The 22,198-nt window shown below is 41.0% G+C and overlaps 1 protein-coding gene across 1 annotated transcript in view; it reads right to left on the reverse strand.

Moving 5' to 3' along the window:
* Positions 1–22,198, reverse strand: part of FOCAD (focadhesin) — a 272,034-nt gene that overhangs the window by 2,389 nt on the left and 247,447 nt on the right. Inside the window, exons 35-42 of the mRNA XM_052644701.1 lie at positions 15,386–15,514; positions 13,139–13,254; positions 10,493–10,753; positions 9,748–9,837; positions 6,244–6,421; positions 4,238–4,335; positions 2,543–2,794; positions 212–287 (exon numbers count right to left, since the gene is read on the reverse strand). Of these exons, the coding sequence (XP_052500661.1) occupies positions 212–287; positions 2,543–2,794; positions 4,238–4,335; positions 6,244–6,421; positions 9,748–9,837; positions 10,493–10,753; positions 13,139–13,254; positions 15,386–15,514 (1,200 nt within the window). The remainder of the gene's footprint in view (positions 1–211; positions 288–2,542; positions 2,795–4,237; positions 4,336–6,243; positions 6,422–9,747; positions 9,838–10,492; positions 10,754–13,138; positions 13,255–15,385; positions 15,515–22,198) is intronic.

Here is a 22,198-nt window from a genome sequence, read left to right on the forward strand (position 1 = left end):
ACTTAAATAAAAATTAAAGACCACGGAACTCTTCTTTTTAAATCTACTTTCTAATTCAAAAATGCCACATTGGTGACAGCTTCAGATTGCTTCTCTAAATTGAACCAAGATGACCCTTTCAGGAGCCAGCATACACTAGGATGCTGTTCTCCAGTACAGACAACACTGGATGGTTTTCACCTATGCTGGGTATAAAGGATGAAAGTAATACCTTTTAAAAGATCCTTGGATTTTGCTGAGAGTCCTTCCTTAGGGCTTTCCATGATGCTGAACAGCCAGTCAATGAACTAGAGTGAAATGAAGAATTGTATCAGATAAACAATCTCAGGATTGGTAAGACATCATTCAAACCCTTGGACCTGCACATATGCCTAACAGGACAGTAGTCCCCAGATAATACAGTCCCCAGATAATACTTGCCTGGGCTGGGAGAGTGAAAAGATGTGACCAGGCACAAGAGATGGAAATGTTGGAGACAGCCTTCAGTTAAATGACCCAGCAAAGTCAAACCTCCTTCTTTTGCTGATTATCCTGGGACTTACTATAGCTTAAGAATGGGGTAGACAGGGGCCCAGAGGGCCTCTGGTGTGCCATGAACATTCTCTCTCATTCTAAGAGACAGAATGGGGCCTCTCATCATTCTAAGAGGCCCCAGAAAGGGTAAGAGCCTTGCCCAAGTCCACTCCTCATGACTGGCAGAGTCAAGATCTGAACCAAGTACACCTGGCTTCAAAGCCTCACACTCCTTCTTCACACCATGCTGCCTGCCACCTGGTTCCGTGTGCATCAGGCCTAGGCTCCTAGGTGGGTAGTAAATGGGTAAACACATAAGCTGTAAGCCCCTGTTACTAAAATATGTTTCTGTAGCTACGAATCGTTTTTGTGCCCAAATGGATATGAAGCCAAGTTGAAATGCAACAGAAAAGGCATAAGACAATTTGCTAGGTAGACCCAAGCATGTTAACTGCAAATGAATCCTGCAAACAAGGTAGAAACTCCACATACTCAGGAGTTTGACTGATCTCCCAGGTATAGCCAAAATTGTTTTTGAATTAGATACTGGGTAATTTCATTGACTGAATGTTCCCTGTCTTGACTCACTAAAAAACACCAGTCATAAGTACTAGGCATTTTAATTTTGGACATAGGCTGTGGGTTGAAAAGAAAACAGAAAAATAAAATATTCCTAATTCCCTGCATTAATTAAAATTTTTTCTTTATTTTCTTTTCCTCAATTTTGTTTTATCATATCCTGCTGGTAAGTAAATAAGTACTACAGATACGTAATAGATGCAAGATGTCTATGCTGTAGTCCAAAATGAACAGGGTGTCCCAGACCAGAAATAATTAAAGTGAAAAAGAAAATAAAAAATTAGAGGTAATAACACTAATGCTTATCAGGTTTAAGAAAACAAAGGGATTTTATTTGAGATGTTCAATGGAGTTGTTCATGGCTGAACTGTGGGTACATAGTTCAGAAATATTTTTAAAGACTAAGGTTAAGATTTTACAAGTAGGCCACAAAGTTGGCTGTAAGCTTTCAACCTCATAAAGATCCAGTTTAATTAAATGGGATTCAAAAAAATCCTTCAATTGACAATTCAAGACAGGTTAGAGCCATGCAATGAGAAATATAGGATGCACCTCATTTTCATATGCTCTGCAGGACAGCTAGTAGCCTGGGGAAACTCTATTAAAAACCAAAGGTACTCCCTATAGTTTGTGTTTTCCTGAGGGCAAAGGTGATGACATTAGGCCTTTACAGATCTCCCCAAGGTATCTAGGCCAGAAGCACCTGGAACGTGGCTACTACATGGAATGAGCTGTGGGGAGCCTTAAATATGGTAAAAGGTGGGCATTCCAGATTCACAGTCCCCCTGGAAGATTTCCGCCCATGCATTGGTGATCACCCCCTCCCTTGTTCATCAACTGTATCCTTACCATGTGTGAGCATGCTCTGGCATGTCCGACTCTTTGTGACCCACTAGGGCCACTGCAGCCCACCAGGCCACTCTGCCCATGGAATTTTCCAGGGAAGAATACTGGAGGGGGTTGCCATGTTCTACTCCAGGGGATCTTCCCAACCCAGGGATCAAACCTGGGTCTCCTGCATTGGCAGGTGGATTCTTTAACACTGAGAGCCACTGCGGAGGCTCATCCTTATTGCGCCATCTTGCAATTTTGAACTTGCCTTCCTGTCTGTCTTCACTATGAAATTTTGAGCTTTCAGAGAGTTACTCATCCTTTATCCCCAGGATCAAGAACACGTAAGTCTTCAACAAATGAAGGCAAGCGCAAGCTCCACCTCAGTCCTAACTGTAAGCAAGTTGTTGCCATTATCACTGTTGTTTTCAGTCAGCAGATACCCTGAGCCTGAGCTACCCTCAATCTCTGAGGCCCTGCATCTGGCTGAGATCTGAGACTGAGTAAGCAAGCCTGTTGTGTGACTCAGGCTGCACTTATCTCCCACTGCAATTCTACAGCAGAAGCTGCCAAACAGAAAACGGCTGCCTGCCCTAAAGCAGGTGGCTGCCCACCTCACCTTCTGGGTCTGTTCCTTCCATGGCTCTTTCTGCAGCAGAAGAAGCATGCTACTGGGAAGGAGAGTGAGAGCCTCCTGCAGAGTGACCCTGTGTAATGGACTCCTGCCAAGCAAGCTTGATGCTGGCCCAGCTGGGCCATTTTCCTGATGCCATGGCAACCAACTGGCACTGAGGCCAAGGAGGAGAGGGGCAGCGTGATCTGCCCATGCAACCACTGCGGCTGCAAAGATCAGCAACAAGAAGTCCAAAGCCTACGGCAAAGTAGAAACAGGGTTAGGTCACAGACTTTAACAGTGCAAAGTAACACATGTTCACACATACAGCTCGCATCGGGAGGAAATGTTATCTTCCCCCTCGCCGAAGCCTTCCTCCTGCCCCACCCCTACCCCAGAAGAGGAACTGGATGGGATAGCAAACCATTTCTATGCTTAATTCAGAAGGTTTGAAGGATCCTCTTTCGTGAGTAGAGAAGGCCCAGCAGTTTCATTATTATTGTTCTAACATTTCAAGAGGAACATAATTTATTGAATGCCTAATCATACTGAGATCCAAACATTCCTCCTCTGTTTTGGTGTTTTCAAAGAGATTTAAAAATTAATTAAGAGAGATATGAACAGGGATATTAAGGTTTATTATCATGTGGCCAAAACTAAAAAAATATGTATAGTATATTCTGTTTTTGAACAGAAACAACATATGACTTTCCATATGCATTTAAAAAATCTGTTTAGAATCCATGCATTTAGATTTTGTAGACTAGACATGTAGAAATGGTGATAACAAGAGCTACCTCTGAGTTACTGCATTACTGTGATTTAAATGATTCTTGCTGCTTATTTGTATTTTCTAAGTTTCAAAAGATTTTTGTAAGAAAGCAGAGAAAGTTAATATAAACTTTGGAAATAAGAGGAAAGCTCAAAAAAAAGCTTAAAAAGTACCCCTCAATCTCTTAAAATGCCTAATCTCATTAGTGAAAATTTCAAAAAGACACACAGCCCTGCAGAAAAGCTGGGCAGAATATCAAACAATATCTCAGGTTACACATATTTTACTCACACAAGTAAACAGCAGATCTATGAAACATGGCTATGGAAAAATACAACAACAAGAAAAAATGCACAGCTGAGTCAAGAAAATGGCAAGAATAGGAAAGTGCTTCCTTCATTTTTTTTCATTAATCTTTTTTTTTCTGGTCTTATTCACCTAATACTAGTGATGGTTAACCTCTTTGGGTCATAGATCATTTTCAGGTGGGGTGAAAATTCCCCTTCAATATGTGCGTGTAAGTACTGGCACAAACACAGATTACTTGCACACACTTCAGGAACCCCTTCAAACCAGGTGTTTAAAGCCAAGCTCTGGACCACGGTGGAGGCTAGAGCCCTGTACCCCACAGTCTTTGTGGGATCCAGCTCAAGTACACAGGACCCTAGATTCCCCCCCCTAGCCAGAACTTCTGTGTGCTGCCTGTCAAGGGAGGTGTTCTGCTGAAAATATTTTTCAAAGGGCAGCTGTGGGCATCTTCAAGATTCTGGTAAGAACACCCATTTCCTGTGATGTCAGAGAATTGCCATCCTTGTTTCCCAAAAATGAGGGGAGAAAAGAGAGCTGCAAGCAGCAACATGTTCCTCTTTTGGGAGACTAAATATACTCTGTATTTTAAGAAAGCCACAAATGACTCCTCTAGACTGTACCTCATCAAGAGCCACGTTCTGAACAGACATTGACTGGTAAGCAACATTTCTGATATAACCCATCAGTTCCAAGAGCCACTCCATTCTCTTCAACACGCCTGAAACAAAAGGACATATATTACCAGACCATGGTTTTTCTTTGCAGTGTAAGATAGATCAACAATAATTATAACTAAAGCAAAAGACCCGCTGAGGACTATACAACAGCTACAAGTCCTCTTATGGTACCTGAGACTTGTTCTCACTCAAGAGATTTTTTTTTAATACTGTTCACATCAGATGACCTTATTTTGGTCTTTATTTTTAAAAGCTAAATTTATTCTTCAAACCTGATAAAATGGTCAAATGCATTTAATGGAATTTCTCAACACTAAACACTGGGAGAAACTGGGCATGCCCATGAGTTAGTAGTGTTAAATCTTTGATAATTAATTGTTCTTATAGTCCTCCCTTGCTTAAAGTTCTCAATTTATGACAAAATCATACAGAATACCTATCCTAAAGACATTTAAAAAAGTGCCAAAACCAAAACCCAGCTGTAGTAGGCTAAACAGAGAACAAACATTAACATAAATATTATTTTTTCCTTTCAAAAATGAGGATTCCCAGCAAAGCAAAGACTACTTGGAGAGATCTTCAAAATTTAGTGCATGAGAGGAAAATGGCACTGTGTTTGTGCCAGTACTTACACACACATATTGAAGAGGAATTTTCACCCTGGCTGAAAATGATCTATGACCCCAAAAAGGTTAACCACCACTAGTATTAGGTGAATAAGACAAAAAAAGAAAAAAAGATTAATTTAAAAAAAAAAAAATGAAGGAAGCACTTTTCTACTCTTGCCATTTGAAAATTCAAACTAAATTTGAAGGCCAGCTGGTTACAACCAAAGGCAATATCAACTTTATTTGTTTCTTTCATGTAGCTTCATGCTTAATTGGGAACACCTACTGGTTTTCTACTGGATAAATATACTTCTGAGGTTGAGTGAAAAAAATCTCATTTTTCATCACAGGTTCACTTTTCCTTGGGCATGCACTAAGGTGGACAGGAGACAACTATCTCAGTTGCCAAAGAGGAAGAAGAATCAAAATTTCCTACACAATCTTGCAAAGAGTATTTAAACTGCATTTGTCAGTCTTCTCTCATAGCCTTCAAAATACAAGAGATGGGGAATATGGCTTACAAGGGCCTTCTAGTCACATCCAGTCTGATCAGAACCTGGACATAGATTTGGAAAATTACAAGCATATGACCAAAGGCATGGAGGAGAAATGAGGGCGCTCCCTATTTATTTTTTTCCTCCTATTAATTTTTAACTGGAGGATAACTGCTTTACAATATTTGCTGACCTTTGCCATACATCAACATGAATCAGCCACTGGTATACATTTATCCCCTCCCTTCTTAACCCCCTCCCCGCTCCCACCCCTTCAAGTTGGCACAGAGCGCTGGGTTGAGGGAAGTCTCTCTTTAGATGATTATTACAGCATAAATGTCTAAAACGGCCTAAAAGTTGCACCATTCATTAGCAGAGCTTCAGGCCTGCAGTTTCCGGCATGAGGATGTACTCAGGGTGTCCAGATTTTATTCTTCTCACCCCTGAGAAGTTCTTCTCTAGAATAACTATTTAATTTGTGCTTGCTGCTTTCTTTTTCTGTTTGTTAAATGACCACCCAAACGCCATGTTCATGCAAACATCAGGCAGAATCCATCAGCATCCATCTGTTTGAGAAACAGGAGCAGGCAGATTCAACCTGGTAAACCTGCTTATATCTCTGTGGGCCTGGAGGGCCAAATATGAGATCCAAATCTCCAGCAGAATTTATTCGCACCTCCGAAGAATTGATGCTGTGAGCTGTAATGGTGCTGCTCATTTGGGGGTAACAAGTCCTCACCCGTGTCAAGAAGCCCTAACCTAGTTTTTAAGTTGAGGAAACAATGATAACCTTAAAGAGATGGGAGCCATGTTTGTCTGTCCCGATGTGCTCCCTGGCTGCCCTTACCGGTGTTGGCGTGGCTCACAATCCGTGCCTGGTACAAGCTGTGCAGTGTCATCCAGGCCAGTGTGTCTTTTTCACGGTGCCGGACAGCAACACTGAGCACATCAGTCAAGCCCATCAAGGGGAACCGTCCTTGAGAGACCAAGTAGAGCCTGACAAAGGCAGCCTTTTCTAGGCTACGCTGCAAAAAAGCAAATTGTTCAGTTTCTATTACATTAACTGAAGTTGTTACAGAACCTTTGGGCAAGGGCAAAAGAGAAAGGGTGAGTTTGAAGTTGATTACCACTCCAAATGCTAAAACTGTTTCCTGCACTGTGTAACCAATCTGCCTGTGTGCTGTCTCAAAATGTACCTACAGACAGTTGTAATGTCACCTTTTGCTTTCTCATAAAAACCATCAATGATTTCAAGGGTCAACTGATGTGTGTATTTAGTAAAGACACACAAATAATAACAATGGTAACCAACAAATACAGTACTTACAATGTGCCAGGCACATTTGAAGCACTTAACCTGTGTTAATTTGGCATTTCACAAAGTTTGGTACACAGACCTCTGGGACCCCAAGACCCTTTTAGAAAAGAGGGTCTGTGAGGTCAAACTATATTCATAATAGACCCCAAACAGGAGTAATATTCATTGTATTTTTTACTGACACTGGCAATTTTTTAAAAAGCTAGTTTCATTTAAAATATCCTTGTAAGCAATAAAATTACTAGTTTTGTTAAGCCTCTGCTCTTGAATATACATCTTTGTAATGTTCTGTATGACCAAATGGGAAGCATGCATAAAGCGCTTGTGTTGCACCCCCAAGTGTGATGGTCATCTCAAGGAGAAAGTTGTGAGAGGGAGTTGTGAGCTGAAATAGCCACTCTTTTCACAGACCATTTACTTGAAAGAATGACTGATAAACAAACGATGGTTATGAAAACTGAGTATTTGATTATTTTTTACAAGTGAAGGAAGTGAGACTGCCATTTCCAAGGAAAATACTTGACAGCAATTAGTGCCAATGACAAAATGTGTGCTTTTAAGCGAAAATTAGATTTTTGGAAAATCTGTATCTGCTACTATGACTTTGGCAGCTTCCCAAGATACATGTAAGACATATATACATAAAAGGCTTTTCTGATGAGGTTGCTGTCACTATTTGTAATAGTGACAAATATGATGTTTTGATGTTTATCATGAAATGTACCAACATTTGGAAGATTTTCAAAATTTAGCGACTCAATATTTTCCAAATGACCAATATATCTTACAGATCTTGCAACTGTATCTTAAAAAATCATGCGTGCATAAAAGATCCACAGTGCAATGGACCAATGGATTTCACTGTAACAGAGTATGTGACGTTCACCGATCTGCTTTCAGATTCCACACTGCAACTAACCTATAAGAAACCACCACTTGGTGAGTTTTGGTACAATATCAGAGAAAGATATCCACATGTTATCTGAAAAGACTACTAACACTCTTTCCCATTCTACCTTCGTATCTGTGTGAGGCTGGGTTTTCTTCACATACTTCACCAAAACGACATCACAACAGATTGAATGGAGTAGCAGCCATGAAAATCCAGCTGTCTTCTATGAAGACACTGAGGAGACTTACAAAATGTAAGACAAGGCCACTTTTCTAACTTTCTAAACTAACCTGTTTTTTGGAAAAAAAAATTTTCTTACATGTTAAGATGCAATGGATTTATTACTACTTTTAAGTAATGTTCTAAAAACTTTCTAGTTTTAATTTCTAACATGGTAAACATTGACAGATATAACCCACATAAACAAAAGCTCTTTGAAGTCCTTGATAATTTTTAAGACACTAAAATGGCCCTGAGACCAAAATGTTTGAGGATCACTGTATCAATCATTTCATTCTCGTAGTAACACTGAGCAATAGATTACTATTATCACCTCCTTTACAGATGAGGAGACTGAAGCACAGAAGTTAGGAAACTTGCTTAACACCACAGAGTAAGAACTGAAACCCAGGGAGTCTCAGCTCTTCACCTGTACTTTCTTATCTCTATTCTTTCTGGAAATGAATAGAAAAACAGAGGGCTCAGCAGAACACATACTGTTTGGGGGACATCAGAACACAATTTAGAATGTTCTAGTGACAATGTTCTGAATGGCACTTTAGAAATGCAAGTGAGTAACATAGTCACTTTGAGCTTTAGGTACCACAAAGTAAATTATGTTAACTTCCAACTATACAACCTGAATATAATAACAAGATATAATACATTACATGAATGTAATAATTATGATAATGTTATTACTGAATCCTTGCCTTGGGCCAGGCACTTTTCCAAAACTTAACATGGATTAAGTCGTTTAACTCTCAAACCGACCCTAATAGGTATGTGCTATTATTTCCCTTTTATAGATCAAGAAACCAAGGTAGAGAGAGAATATGACACTTAACCAAGGTCACATTGCTAGTAAATTAGAGACTGGATTTCACACCTGAGCAGTGAGGTGCCCGAGTGCATTCTCTCAAGCATTTCCTTTTAAATTGCTTGGGCTGTGCTGTGCTTAGTTGCTCAGTCATGTCTGACTCTGCAAGCCCATGGTCTGTATGTAGCCTGCCAGGCTTCTCTGTCCTTGGAATTCACCAGTCAGGAACACTGGATGGGTAGCCATTTCTCCAGGGGATCTTTCTGGAGGATTCAATGGACAGAGGCTACAGTCCATGGGGTTTTAAAGAGTTAGACACAACTGAGGGACTAATGCTTTTTACCCATAGGGAACACTAAAATGTTCTTGATACAGTGCGATTAATTAGGTTAAAAAGTTATCATTCATCTGTCCATTTATACTACTACATATATACAATGGAATATATATTACTCAGCCTAAAAAGGAATGAAACTGGGTCATTTGTAGAGATGTGGATGGACCAGAGACTGTCATACACAGTGAAGTGAATCAGAAGGAGAAAAATACCACAGATTAATGCATATATGTGGAATCTAGAAAAACAGTACAGCTGAATCTCTTTGCAAGGCAGAAATAGAGAACAAATGTATGGACACGGAGAAGGGAATGGGGAGGTGGGATGAATTGGGAAACTGGGATTGACATATGTACACTAGCATGAATAAAACAGATAACTAATGAGAACCTACTCTATAGCACAAGGAATTCTACTTAATGCTCTGTGGTCCCTAAATGGGAAGGAAATCCAAAATAGAGTGGAGACAGGCACACAACATATAGCTGATTTATTTCTCTGTACAATAGAAACTAGCACAACAACGTAAAGGAACTATGCTCCAGTTGAAAAAAAAAGGTATTCATTCATCTACCCATTTATACTGCTGCATAGCCAACCATACTAGGCTGGACATGAGACCCCACAGTGAAAGAGAGAGTTTCCTGAAATTGGCCAGTAACTAACAAATATGAAACAAAGTGAGCTTCAGCCAAAAGGACATTAGAACCATATCAACGGTAATACCCATCTCAATAATGAGAAAACACATGGATATGTTATTACCTCAGTAATCTGGGCAACCCGACTGGCTTCCTCATCTGTCATTTCCGAGAGGCACTTTGCTACACTGATATACAGCTCTAGATCATTTCTCTGGTAAAGAAAAATCCCAAGCATGTCAAAATACAGTGTAAGATAACACCTATTTTCTCACTGCTCTGACAAATCTTTAGCTTTGCTTATCTCCATGAACAGCGGCTGATGAGATTTTAATTTTAACCAAGCCAAAACTCGTGGCCAACTTTTTATCATTTATGAAGCATCTTTCCTGTTATTTGGTGTATCTTGTGTGGCTGTACTTTTTCCTTCTGATCAGAACCCACCATTCTAGATGGATTTTCTACTTCTTTGCACAACTACATTTCAGAAGTCTGTTGGGGAGGGGCAAAGCTAGTATTAAGTCACCTGATGCAAATATTAAGTGTGTTGGACAATATGCCCAAAGATTTCTCAGGTGTAAGGGTTTCTGAACTTGCTCATCTTCTATAGGCATTTGGTAAAAGACCTGAGAACAAATTTCCTGGTGCTACACTGGTTAACCTGCTTCAAGGCATGCTCAAAACTTTGTTTCTAAATTTTCAACCTCAATTTAGATTTTGGAAGCAAACATTCTTAGTGAAGAATGTGGTTATTTCTTGCTAGTCTTCCCACCACATTCTTAAAAACATATACCTCCCCGCTTTGCCAAAAAGGCTTTAAAAAATCCCAAACACAAATTGTCAGGAATGCAAATATTTTTGTTCCTCACCCGAATCTTATTTGGCAGGAGGTCAAAAATTTTCCTAGTAGCCTCGCTGAGCAGACTCCAGAGGTGGTGAGAAGGGTTGGGCAGTTTCATGGCCTGACTCAGGCCCTGTAAGGCACTTGGGCGTAACTCAGGACTGGAGAGTGGGGAAGCTGCTTTAAAAACTGCCACCATTAAGCTTTCAACAAAACCCACGATCTGTTCATCAGAGACATGTTTTATCCATGAAGGCACAGATAGGAGAAGGTATTTCTTGATATTCAGCTGAAAGAGAAACCAAAGAGGTCAGATGTAAACAGGCAAGTCCGGGTTTGTAATGCTCAAAACCTCTAGGTCATCACCGTGTCTGAGGGTAAAATGAAATTTTAAAAGGTTCAGGTTGCTTCCTAAACCCTCATTTCCCCACAGCTTCATGGGCCAATGGACCACCAATGACTGTGATGTTAGCTGCTTTCAGTGACTTCTGATCTAGGGTGCCTGTGTGGATATATGGTATCTGCCAATCCACCTGTGAACTACTCATCTCAAATCTTGGGTCTTTCCAGTGAGGGGAATAAAATGCTACTTCTCAAAGTACATGACAGTTGCTATTCAGTCTTAAAAGGTCACATTCTCTAGCCAGAAAAGCTACTGGAGATGAAGGCTCGACTGCTGGAAATTGGCTAAACAGAATATTTGATATTATTCATTTCTTCTTCTGAGAAAGCATGAGAAAATAATCAGGGGAACAGGAGTTCTGGGGCCAATCCTGAGCCAAGAAGAGCCAGTGGTGCCTATCAGGGTTGTACATATGCATGCGTGCTCAGTCACGTCCAACTCTTTTGCGACCCCATGGACTGTAGCCTGCCAAGCCTCTCTGTCCATGGAATTCTCCAGGCAAGCATACTGGAGTGGATAGCCATCCCTTCTCCAGGGGATCTTCCCGACCCAGGGATCAAACCCGTGTCTCTTTCATTTCCTGCACTGGCAGGTGGATTCTCTACCACTAGTGCCACCTGGAAAGTCCCTGTCAGGGTTGAAGAGAGATTAAATCTGATGACTGACAGTGCTCACTGAGTGCTTACCAGCAGGAGGAATGTAACAAGTGCTCATTAAATGGCAGCTAGATGGGAGCTGCTTGGAGCAGACAGGTCACAGCAGCTACAGATGTCAATGACACTGCCCTTAAATTAAGAAGAATTAGGAGATGTAGGAAAAGTTTTTTTTTAAATAAAAACAAGAGAGTAGAGACTAAAGTCAAAAGACAAGGGCTTTTTCAGGAAAGACTACTGTCCTCCACTTTTGATACTAGCATTCTTTTGGGATTCCAAATAATTTGACCTGGGAAGAGAAGAGGAGCCTCGCCTAACTTTTTTGTGGTTAACAAAGCTTTGGGGTTCTTAATCTGGCAGGGAGATTAGTAAGGTGAGTAACAGACTACTTGGAAGATTAGCCAGGGCAATTTGAAAATGTTTGGGCACAATGTTTAGCCCTGGAAATACACCTTAAAAACAAGCAAAGTAACAGAGTGTTCTGTTGCCCAGGTGCCTATTGAAATTTATACGGAATTCCAGAAGACACTTGAGTGTGGGCAGTTCAGCAGACAGCTTAGTGATCTGGAAAACCTAAGAGAGCCTCCCAGGCTTCCAGGAGTTGAGCACTTGATGTAATGATACTAAGATATTGACCCCTTTTACTATTCTCAAGTAAAAGTAAAAAGCAGATGCCCATGAGAATCTACATGTGTTAATAAAGAGATCCATATCAGTTTTTAATGCACTCATGAATTACAATAAAGATGATTATATACATAAAAAAAGATGAAATAATGAGAGCTTTTCACCATTCTCAAAGAATTAAAGCCTCCAGCAATAGAAGAATTAAAAAAAAGGAGATCATTTAGCTCATAATCAACTGGTGAACCTCTAAGGAATCGTGGAATATGCTTTTTCTGTCCTAACTTGAAATGTAACCAAAATGATACATCTTTGCTTATTTCATATCTTTAAATAATCTTATCCCATTCTTCCTACCTACCCTTAGTGTATACCCTGGAAGCTGCTGCCACTTCTGTCACAAAGACTAGGCTGGATCACGTCTTCCTCAGCACTTTAGTCCAGCGGAACACCTATGGACAGAGATGTCCTACTCTCTCCTCCTACACCCTCCCACGCACACCCTCTGGGGTCTCTAATTTGATCCCTAATAAGATCCTACCAAGCTTTCAAGGCTCACCTTAATTGCTGCCTTTCTGTGAAAGGGAGGGATGAGGGATTGTTTATCCAAAGCATGTGGATTTGCCTTTCTTTTAATCCCTGCTGTAATGATTATGTAGATCATATAAACAAATAGACCCAGCTTCCAGTAACTCTACAGCTTTCTACCTGTGTGGTCCTGAGAAAGGAACTTGAATATCTCTGATCATCATTTTCCCTTTTTCTTGTAATAAATATGAAAAGCAGGAGAAGTCGAAAGCATACATGGCGATGGCTACGGCAGAGTCTCAAGTCCCACAATTTTCGTCTCCTGGCCAGCTACTGTCAACTGCCCACTCCTTGTGAGAGCCCACGTGTCCACTCTCGACTTTGAGAACTCACACCCAAAGGAATGTTGATCTCCCCCACAACAGCTATACCCTCCTGTTGCTCAACACCCTTTATTACTACTTACACTCAGACCATGGATCAGAGGTGGCATCACCCACATTCCCAACAGTGCAGTGACATTCTGGGAGGACTGTGCCTGGGTCACCATAATTTCAAGACACAGTTGCTGAATCTCGTCACCTGAAAGAGAAGAAGGGGGAAGAATATCTGTAATGTAGGTAGGTGCCTCTTGTAACTCATGTTTAGGTTTCAGTGTCCCCAGTAATACAGCTAAAGGTAAAAGAACTCTTGTATGATGTCTAATGGTAATGGAACTTCAGCAAACCATAAGGTATTTCAAGAGACGTTTTTAGTTGTGAAACAAACGAATGTATCTGGTAAGGATCTTATCTGTAACTGGTAAGGATCTTGAACTAGCTTGGCAAATTTCTCTTACAATGTCCAGACAAACCTAAAGACTCAAATGCTATTAAAAATTTGAGAAAATTCTAGCTAAAAATCTCATTTTTGTTTTTTCTCTCCTCTCCACCTTGCAATCAGCACATAGACAAATCCAGATCTGGAAGGATTTAAAGAGGTCACATTCTCTAATAATCCAGTCTTTTTTAAGCCTGATCCCCATCAGCAGATACATCTTCCTAACCAGGCCTTTTCTTCTTTTTACTAAAATACCAACATCTTCAACATAGCACATAAAAGTGGGGAGGGGCAGGGGAACATAGTTTTCAAATGAAATCTCTGGATATATAGTATGGTGACACCATATCTTACATAGGATTAGGTTCAAATGAAAGCATTCAAATGAAAAACTGTGTTTAGTTAAAAACATCTTTGATTATCCCATAAACTGCACATAAATTATAGTATACAAATCTTTTTGTATATCATATGTAAGCACCTACTGTAAATAATAGAGCACTCATGCAAATACACACACATATATATACATCCATAATTTATACCACTGTTAACGTTGTTCTCACTCCCTCTTTTTTGGAGTTGGGGGCGTGAATATTGATATATAAGCTAAATTTCCATATGCTAATATGCTAGCTCCATCACAGAATTTGCTTTGGACAAACAGAGGTGCGCATTCCCTTTACCTTTCATCACAGAGTACCCGGGATAAACAGAATAATCTGTCTACATCTAACCTCTGGAATTTGTGAATATGTTCCCTTGCTTGGCAAAGGAACTTTGCAGATGTGATTAAGGTTAAAGACCTTGAGATGGGGAGATTATCCTGGATTATTCAAATGGACCCATTAATCACATGAATCCTTACAAATGGAAGACCTTTCCTGCCTTCAGAGGATCAGAAAGATGACAGCATGAGGATTCTTTAGCCCCCTGCTGCTTGCTTTGAAGAGCAAGAAAGGGAGCCACAAGCCAGGGAGTGGGCATCCTCTAGAAGCTGGGAAAGGGAGGGGAATGGGTTCTCCCCATCTCAGTCTGTCTGGGCTGCTGTAACAAAACACTACAGACTGGGTGGTTTATAAACAACAGAGACCTATTTCTCACAGTCCTGGTAGCTGGAAGTCCAAGATCAGGGTGTCGGCATGGTTGGGTGTCTGGTGAGAGCCCTTCTGAGCTGCAGTCTGCTGGCCTCTTTCTGTCTTCACAGTGTGGACTGAGGAGTTCTGTGGACCTCTTTGAGAAGGACACTAATTCCATTCATGAGGGTTCCTCATGACCTAATTGCCCCTGAAGGACCCACCCCCTAATACCATCACACTGAGGGTTAGGATCTCAACGTATGCATTTTCAGGGAACACAAACATTCAAGCCGCATCACTCCCCTGGGCAACAAAGGAAGGAATGTTGTTCTGCTGATACCCTGATCTTAGTGAAGCGAGAACTATGCTGGACTTCTGACTTACAGAACTGTAAGATAATAACTCTGTATAGTTTCAGGCCACTACGTCTGTGGTAATTTGTTACGGCAGCAACAGAAAACTAATTACAGCATCCCATAGGGCATTTCACTGAAACCTGGAGTTCTCCAAGGGCAGCCTGATAACCATCAAAGCAGGCTCTCTGTGATCTACCCTGCATACCCAGCAAAGTGCACATCTCAGTCAAGTACTGTTTTGATGAGTGCATCTGGTATATTTTTTCAAACCTCCTCCTCCTCCTCAGCTATTTAAAAAGTGACTCAATGAAGTAACCCAGCTGTCCCACCCAAGAAGACAAACCTTACATTCCCAGAGGTCCATTCAGTCACTATCAATTGTGACCAAAAAATCTCATTTTCTATTCAGGTCACAACCTAAAAGCAGAGTCTCAAGACCAAAAAACATGTGCTATTTACCAAAGTTTAGCCTCATAAGTGGAGAGAGGAGAGCAGCCCAGTTCACAGGAGGATACTGGTGGTTTTCTCCAACAGTTGCTATGGGTTTCATCACAACTTTGAGAAGGGCAGGGGGCACAGATTCAGGACCTGCAACAGAAAGGAAAAAAATAATAAAACACCTCAATAGCATCGTGAAAGTGAAAGATGCCAACTTGCCCTCCTTTTACTTATTTCAAAGGATTTGGTATCACAGCTTCAGCTGTGTTCAACCTTTCAATTCTGTGCCCTTAGAGTCAATCCCACTTGCTACAAACTTTGCTCCCTCCATTCTCCTTTCTCTTATTTGTTTCCAGTCTTTCCTTCTTGTCTGGATAGGAATGTTCCACATTGCTAATTAACTCTCTTCCATGCTCTCGAATATCTTTTCATTGAATTTCCTAAAAAGAGTAACTTATTCTATGTTACTGCTTTATCTCTGACTCATTCTTTAATCTACTTCCAGAAGAGGAGATAATTACTGCCACTCAGGTCTATCCCCTTCTCAGGATAAGAGTTACTTCAGTCCCTGTGGCTCTAAATGGTTACACTCTGTCCCATGCACTCTTCGCTGCTGCTTCTCCTCAGCTTGTGCCGTGGCTGACAGCTCCACAGGTGAACATAACAAAATAGCTAATCCATAGTTTAACCAGCTACTTAAGACACAGAACCATGACTTTAGTGATATATTCTCTAAAAAAAAATTTTTTTTTTCAGGTGGGAGGTAATTTGAAATTGAAAAAATCAGATGCTCTAGCAGTTTTGAGTGGAGCCATAAGGTAAAGCCAAGGTTGGAGTAGCCAGTGAGGATCATGAAGTGAAGTTACAAGGAGGTCAGAAATGATGTATGAAAAACCAGGAGACCCAGAAGGAGAAGTAAAAGCAGCAGCAGGATCAATATAGGCAGCAGAAGGCAAATCAGCATTAGCACAAAGAGAAGCGGAATTAACAAAAGGGGGGGGAAAGAAAGCAGGGGTGGACTCAGAAGACAAAGCAGCAGCAGACACTGAAAAGGGGAAAGCCAGGACGGGGGCAGGGCCAGCAAGAGGAAAAACAGCTACAGAAAGAAGTGTGGGAAAAGGAAAAGTGCAAGAGAAAGGAGAAGCAGAGGCAAGAATGCAGCTAAATCAGCAGAATCTGAAAAGTGGGAAAGCAGAAGTGGGCATAGAGTCAGCAAAAGAGAAACAGCTGCTGAAAGAGGAGCATGGGAAAAGGAGAAGCAGAGTCAGAACAAGCAGCAGACTCAGCAGACCATGAAAAGTGGGAAAGCGGAAGAGGGGACAGAGTCAGCAAAAATGGAAACAGCTGCCGAAAGGAGAAGCACGGGAAAGGAGAAGTGCAGGAGAAAGGAGAAGCAGCGGCAGAACAAGCATCAGAGTTAACAGATCATGAAAAGTGGGAAAGCAGAAGTGAGGATAGAGCCAAAAAAGAGAAACAGCTGCTGAGAGGAGAAGCATGAGAAAAGGAGAAGCAGAGGCGGAATAAGCAGAGGCGGAATAAGCAGCAGGATCAGCATACCATGAAAAGTGGGAAAGCGGAAGAGGGGACAGAGTCAGCAAAAACGGAAACAGCTGCCGAAAGGAGAAGCACAGGAAAAGGAGAAGCAGCAGCAGAATAAGCAGCAGAATCAGGAGACCATGAAAACTGGGAAAGCAGAAGTGGGGACAGAGTCAGCAAAAACGGAAACAGCTGCTGAAAGGAGAAGCACGGGAAAAGGAGAAGCAGAGGCAGAACACACATCAGAATCAGCAGAACATGAGAAGTGGGAAAGTTGAAGTGGGGATAGAGCCACAAAAAGAGAAACAGCTGCTGAAAGGAGAAGCACGAGAAAAGGAGAAACATAGGCAAAAGAAGAAGCAGAGGCAGAATAAGCAGCAGGATCAGCAGACCATGAAAAGTGGGAAAGCAGAAGTGGGGACAGAGTCAGCAAAAACGGAAACAGCTGCCGAAAGGAGAAGCACGGGAAAGGAGAAGCACAGGAGACAGGAGAAGCAGCGGCAGAACAAGCAGCAGAATCAGCAGACCATGAAAAGTGGGAAAGCAGAAGAGGGGACAGAGTCAGCAAAAACGGAAACAGCTGCCGAAAGGGGAAGCAGAGGCAATAGAAGAAGCAGAGGCAGAACAAGCAGTAGAATCGGCAGACCACAAAAAGTGGGAAAGCCGGAGAGGGGACAGTCAGCAAAAAGAGAAATAGCTGCTGAAAGGAGAAGCACGGATAAAGGAGAAGCAGAGGCAGAATGAGCAGCAGACTCAGCAGACCATGAAAAGTGGGAAAGGAGAAGAGGGGACAGAGTCAGCAAAAATGGAAACAGCTGCCGAAAGGAGAAGCACGGGAAAGGAGAAGTGCAGGAGAAAGGAGAAGCAGCAGCAGAACAAGCATCAGAATTAACAGATCATGAAAAGTGGGAAAGCAGAAGAGGGGACAGAGTCAGCAAAGAGTAACAGCTATATAAAGGAAAGGCATGGGAAAAGGAGAAGCTAAGGTAGAAAAAGCAGCGGAATCAGCAGACCCTGGAAAAGCGAGAAACAGAGGTGGGGCAGTCAGCGAAGGAAAACTAGCTACAAAAGGAGCCTAGAGAAGCAGGTAGTGTATGCATAATCAGCAAGAAACGTGGAACAATTAGTAGAAGTTGAAAAACTGGGAGAAGCAGAACCAGAAACAGATCAACAAAAGGTCAAATAATGAAGAAATGAGAAGCATAGGGAAAAAGAGAAACATACAAAAATGGACAGAGTTTGAATAGACATTTTCCCAAAGATGGTACACAAATGGCCAAAAGAGATATGAAAAGATGCTCAACATTACTAGTCATCAAAAATGCAAAGCAAAACCACAATATCACCTTATACATATTAGGATGGCTACTATTTGGGAAAAAAAAGAATGAAAAGAAAAAAATAACAAGTGTTGGCAAGAATGTGAGGAAACTAGAACCCTTATATGCTTTTGGTGGGATTATAAAACAAAAGAACCATGATGGAAAACAGTAAGATGACTTCTCAGAAAATTAAAATAGACCTACCTTATAACCTAGCAATCCCACTTCCAAAATACAAAGTAGACTTTCAAAGAGACATTTGTATGCTTATATTCGTACTGTTCACAATAGCCAAGAGCAACCCAAATGTCCATTGATGGATAAGTGTATAAACAAAATGTGATATATACATACAGTAGAATAGTATTCAACTTTGAAAAGAAAAGAAATGCTGGTATATGCTACAATGTGTCCTCAACTTTGAGGACCCTATGCTAAGTGAGATAAACCAGTCACAATAAGACAAATGCTGTATCAGTTCAGTTGCTCAGTCGTGTCCGACTCTTTGTGACCCCATGGACTGCAGCACGCCAGGCTTCCCTGTCCATCACCAACTCCCGGAGCTTGCTCAAACTCCTGTCCAAGGAGTCGGTGATGCCATCCAACCATCTCATCCTCTGTCGTCCCCTTCTCCTCCTGCCTTCAATGTTTCCCATCATCAGGGTCTTTTCCAATGAGCCAGGTCTTCGCCTCAGGTGGCCAAAGTATTGGAGCTTCAGCATCAGCCTCAGTCCTTGCAATGAATATTTAGTACCGATTTCCTTTAGGATTGACTGGTTTGATCTCCTTGCAGCCCAAGGGACTCTCAAGAGTCTTCTCCAAGTGAAAAACATGGAGTGAAAGTGAAAGTTGCTCAGTTGTGTCTGACTCTTTGGAACCCCATGAACTGTATGGAATTCCTAGGTCAGAATACTGGAGTGGGTAGCCTTTCCCTTCTCCAGGGGATCTTCCCAATCCAGGTCTCCGGCAATATAATCAGATTCTTTACCAACTGGGAATCAGGGAAGCTATCAGGGAAGCCCATTCCTTTCGAACACCACAGTTCAAAAGCATCAATTCTTTGGCGCTCAGCTTTTTATTTTCACATCCATACATGACTACTGGAAATCCATGGCTTTGACTAGATGGACCTTGGTTGGCAAAGTAATGCCTCTGCTTTTTAATATGGTGTCTAGGTTGATCATAGCTTTTCTTCCAAATGCTATGATTCCACTTAAATCCAGCAAGAGGAATAGTCAAATTAACAGATAGGGAGGGTAGAATGGTGGTTACCAGGATCAGGAAAGGAAGAAAGGGTAGTTCTTGCTTAATGGGTACAGAGTTTCAGTTTTGCAAGATAAAAACATTCCAGAGATTAGTTTCACAATGATGTGAATATAGTGTAACCCTATATAAATGTATTCTTATAAATGGCTATGATGGTAAATTTTATGTTTTTTATACTTTAAAAAAGGGGAACTTTTGGTTTTCAGTTCTACATGTAAGAGCTTGGCAATTACCACTCTATTATAAATGTAAAAAGCTAAACAGACTGAAGAATCAACAACTCTCTTGGATCCTTAAGAAAGGGAAAAGCACGGGGCAAGATGCTGTCTCCAAAACCAAAGAGACAAACAGATGAATACAGGGAGTCGTGGCTTATCTGAGCAGAAACTCAGAGTGGAGAATGCTGCTTGAACAGTGCCGGGGCAAGAAAATCTGAACTACCTTTTGTGAAATGCTGGAGGCTCTATGTAGACAAGTCCTATGCCAACAAACTTGATAACCTAGATGAAAGCTATCTACAGACTCAATACTTATAAAATTTCAACAACTTTTTTTTTTGCAGAAATGGAAAAGCTGATTGTCAAGTTTATATGAGATTGCAAAGGGGGCCCAAATAGTCAAAACAATTTCAAAAAAGAAAAATTTAAAGGACTCACACACATACCAATTTCAAAACTTACCACACAGCTATAGTAATCAAAACAGTGTGGTACTGGCAAATCTAAGGTTAGACATATATTAAAAATGAATTGGGAGGCCAGAAATAAACCCAAACATTTATGGTTAATTGATTTTTGACAAGGGTGCTAAGACCACTCAATAGAAGAAAGAAGGTGTCTCTTCAACAAACACTGCTGGGATGACTGGATATTCACATGCAAATAATGAAGCTGCTGCTGCTAAGTCGCTTCAGTCGTGTTCGACTCTGTGCGATCGTATAGACCGCAGCCCACCAGGCTCCACCGTCCCTGGGATTCTCCAGGCAAGAACACTGGAGTGGGTTGCCATTTCCTTCTCCAATGCATGAAAGTGAAAAGTGAAAGTCAAGTCGCTCAGTTGTATCTGACTCTTAGCGACCCCATGGACTGCAGCCTACCAGGCTCCTCCGCCCATGGGATTTTCCAGGCAAGAGTACTGGAGTACTGCCATTGCCTTCTCCGAATAATGAAGCTGGATCCCTACTAATACTAATACCATACAGAGAAATGAACTTAAAGTAGATCAGTGATAATACAAGAAACTATAAAACTCTTAGAAGAAAACATAAAGATAAGTCTATTGATCTGGTCATGGATTCTTAGGAATGACCAAAAACGTGAGCAGCAAAAGGAAAAAAATAAATTGGATTGGGGGTGATGAACATTGTTCTGCAATTTGATACTGGTAACAGTTGTATAATATTGTGAATGTACTAAGTGCCACTGAATTGTAGACTTTAAAATGGTTACAATGGTAAATTTTATGTTATATATTTCAGCACACACACACAAACACAAAAGAAGAGAAAGGGATGCAGCAGTCTTTGGGATGAAAGGCAGGATCCATGATACGACGCAGCCCTGGCAAGGTAGACAGAAAGAGCAAGATGAAGTCTTGATGCCTGATATCTTTCTGCCTCTGATGCTCTGAGGGTTGTGAATAGTATCTGTCCTTATATTTCTGAGAAACCTATGAATCCTTGCAGTAAATATTGAGTCATTTGAAGCGAGTCACTGTTTTCTATAATAAAAAGCACTGTAACATAATTCCTATCACTGCCTACGCTCTTCTACTCATAGAGTCACAGACTGCTTATGCATTGATGACTAGTGAACCCATCCTTCTAAGCCAGGCCTTTCTCTGATGTTTTAGAACTTCAGCTATCTCAAGGATCAGCATGTTTTCTTAGTAGTCGCCAACAAACCTCCTTATCTTTGCCTCTGCTGACTTGGGAAGGTAAAATTACTAGTGTGCTTTCCAGTGCTGTTTTCCTCCCTGCCAACAAACACTTTTTTGCTTTTTGAAAATGTTAAAAGCTCAACATACCTGCCACTCTTCCATGCTGTGTTACCAGCAACTAAAGCTTCATTTCTCCTCCACCTTGAGATGTAATACTAGGAGTACAGGAGATACTATCAAGGAGTTAACTATTGCCATTATAAGGAGAAGAATTTCTAACCAAGAAGAAGTAAATATATTCACAAACACATTCACTTATTCAACGAAGGATCTACCAGCTACCAGACAGTGGAAACTGTGCTGAACATGGCAGAAGAGGTCACCACGGAGCCGACATTCTAGTGAGAGGACGGACAGACAAGGAAAAATCAGGCGTGATTAGAAAAAATGCTGTGATAGGAATTACCTGGTTGGGTATTCCCATAACTCTATATTGATTACAAACACGTGGTGACTGTCCACACACAGAGTCGGCTGCAAATTGGGGTCTTTGATTTCACAAAACAATAACAACAACAAAATTTAAGATGCCTTTTGGGGGACTTTTGTCTCACAATTCACAGAAATAGTCTGATGAATTGGCAGATAGTATAGAACCAATCTGGGCATAGAATTATTCTTCTCTCCTACTAAGGACATAAATCCAGTTCTATATTGGAAATCTTTTAATTCTTAAGCAGATTTCTATTACATTTTTTTCTCAGATCAAGTGTTTTTATAATTATATAAAACTATATCCCAGTTCCTTCTACAGAATTCACTAGGAAATTTG

The sequence above is a fragment of the Budorcas taxicolor genome, chromosome 8 (genome assembly GCF_023091745.1).
Source record: "Budorcas taxicolor isolate Tak-1 chromosome 8, Takin1.1, whole genome shotgun sequence".
NCBI lineage: Eukaryota > Metazoa > Chordata > Mammalia > Artiodactyla > Bovidae > Budorcas > Budorcas taxicolor.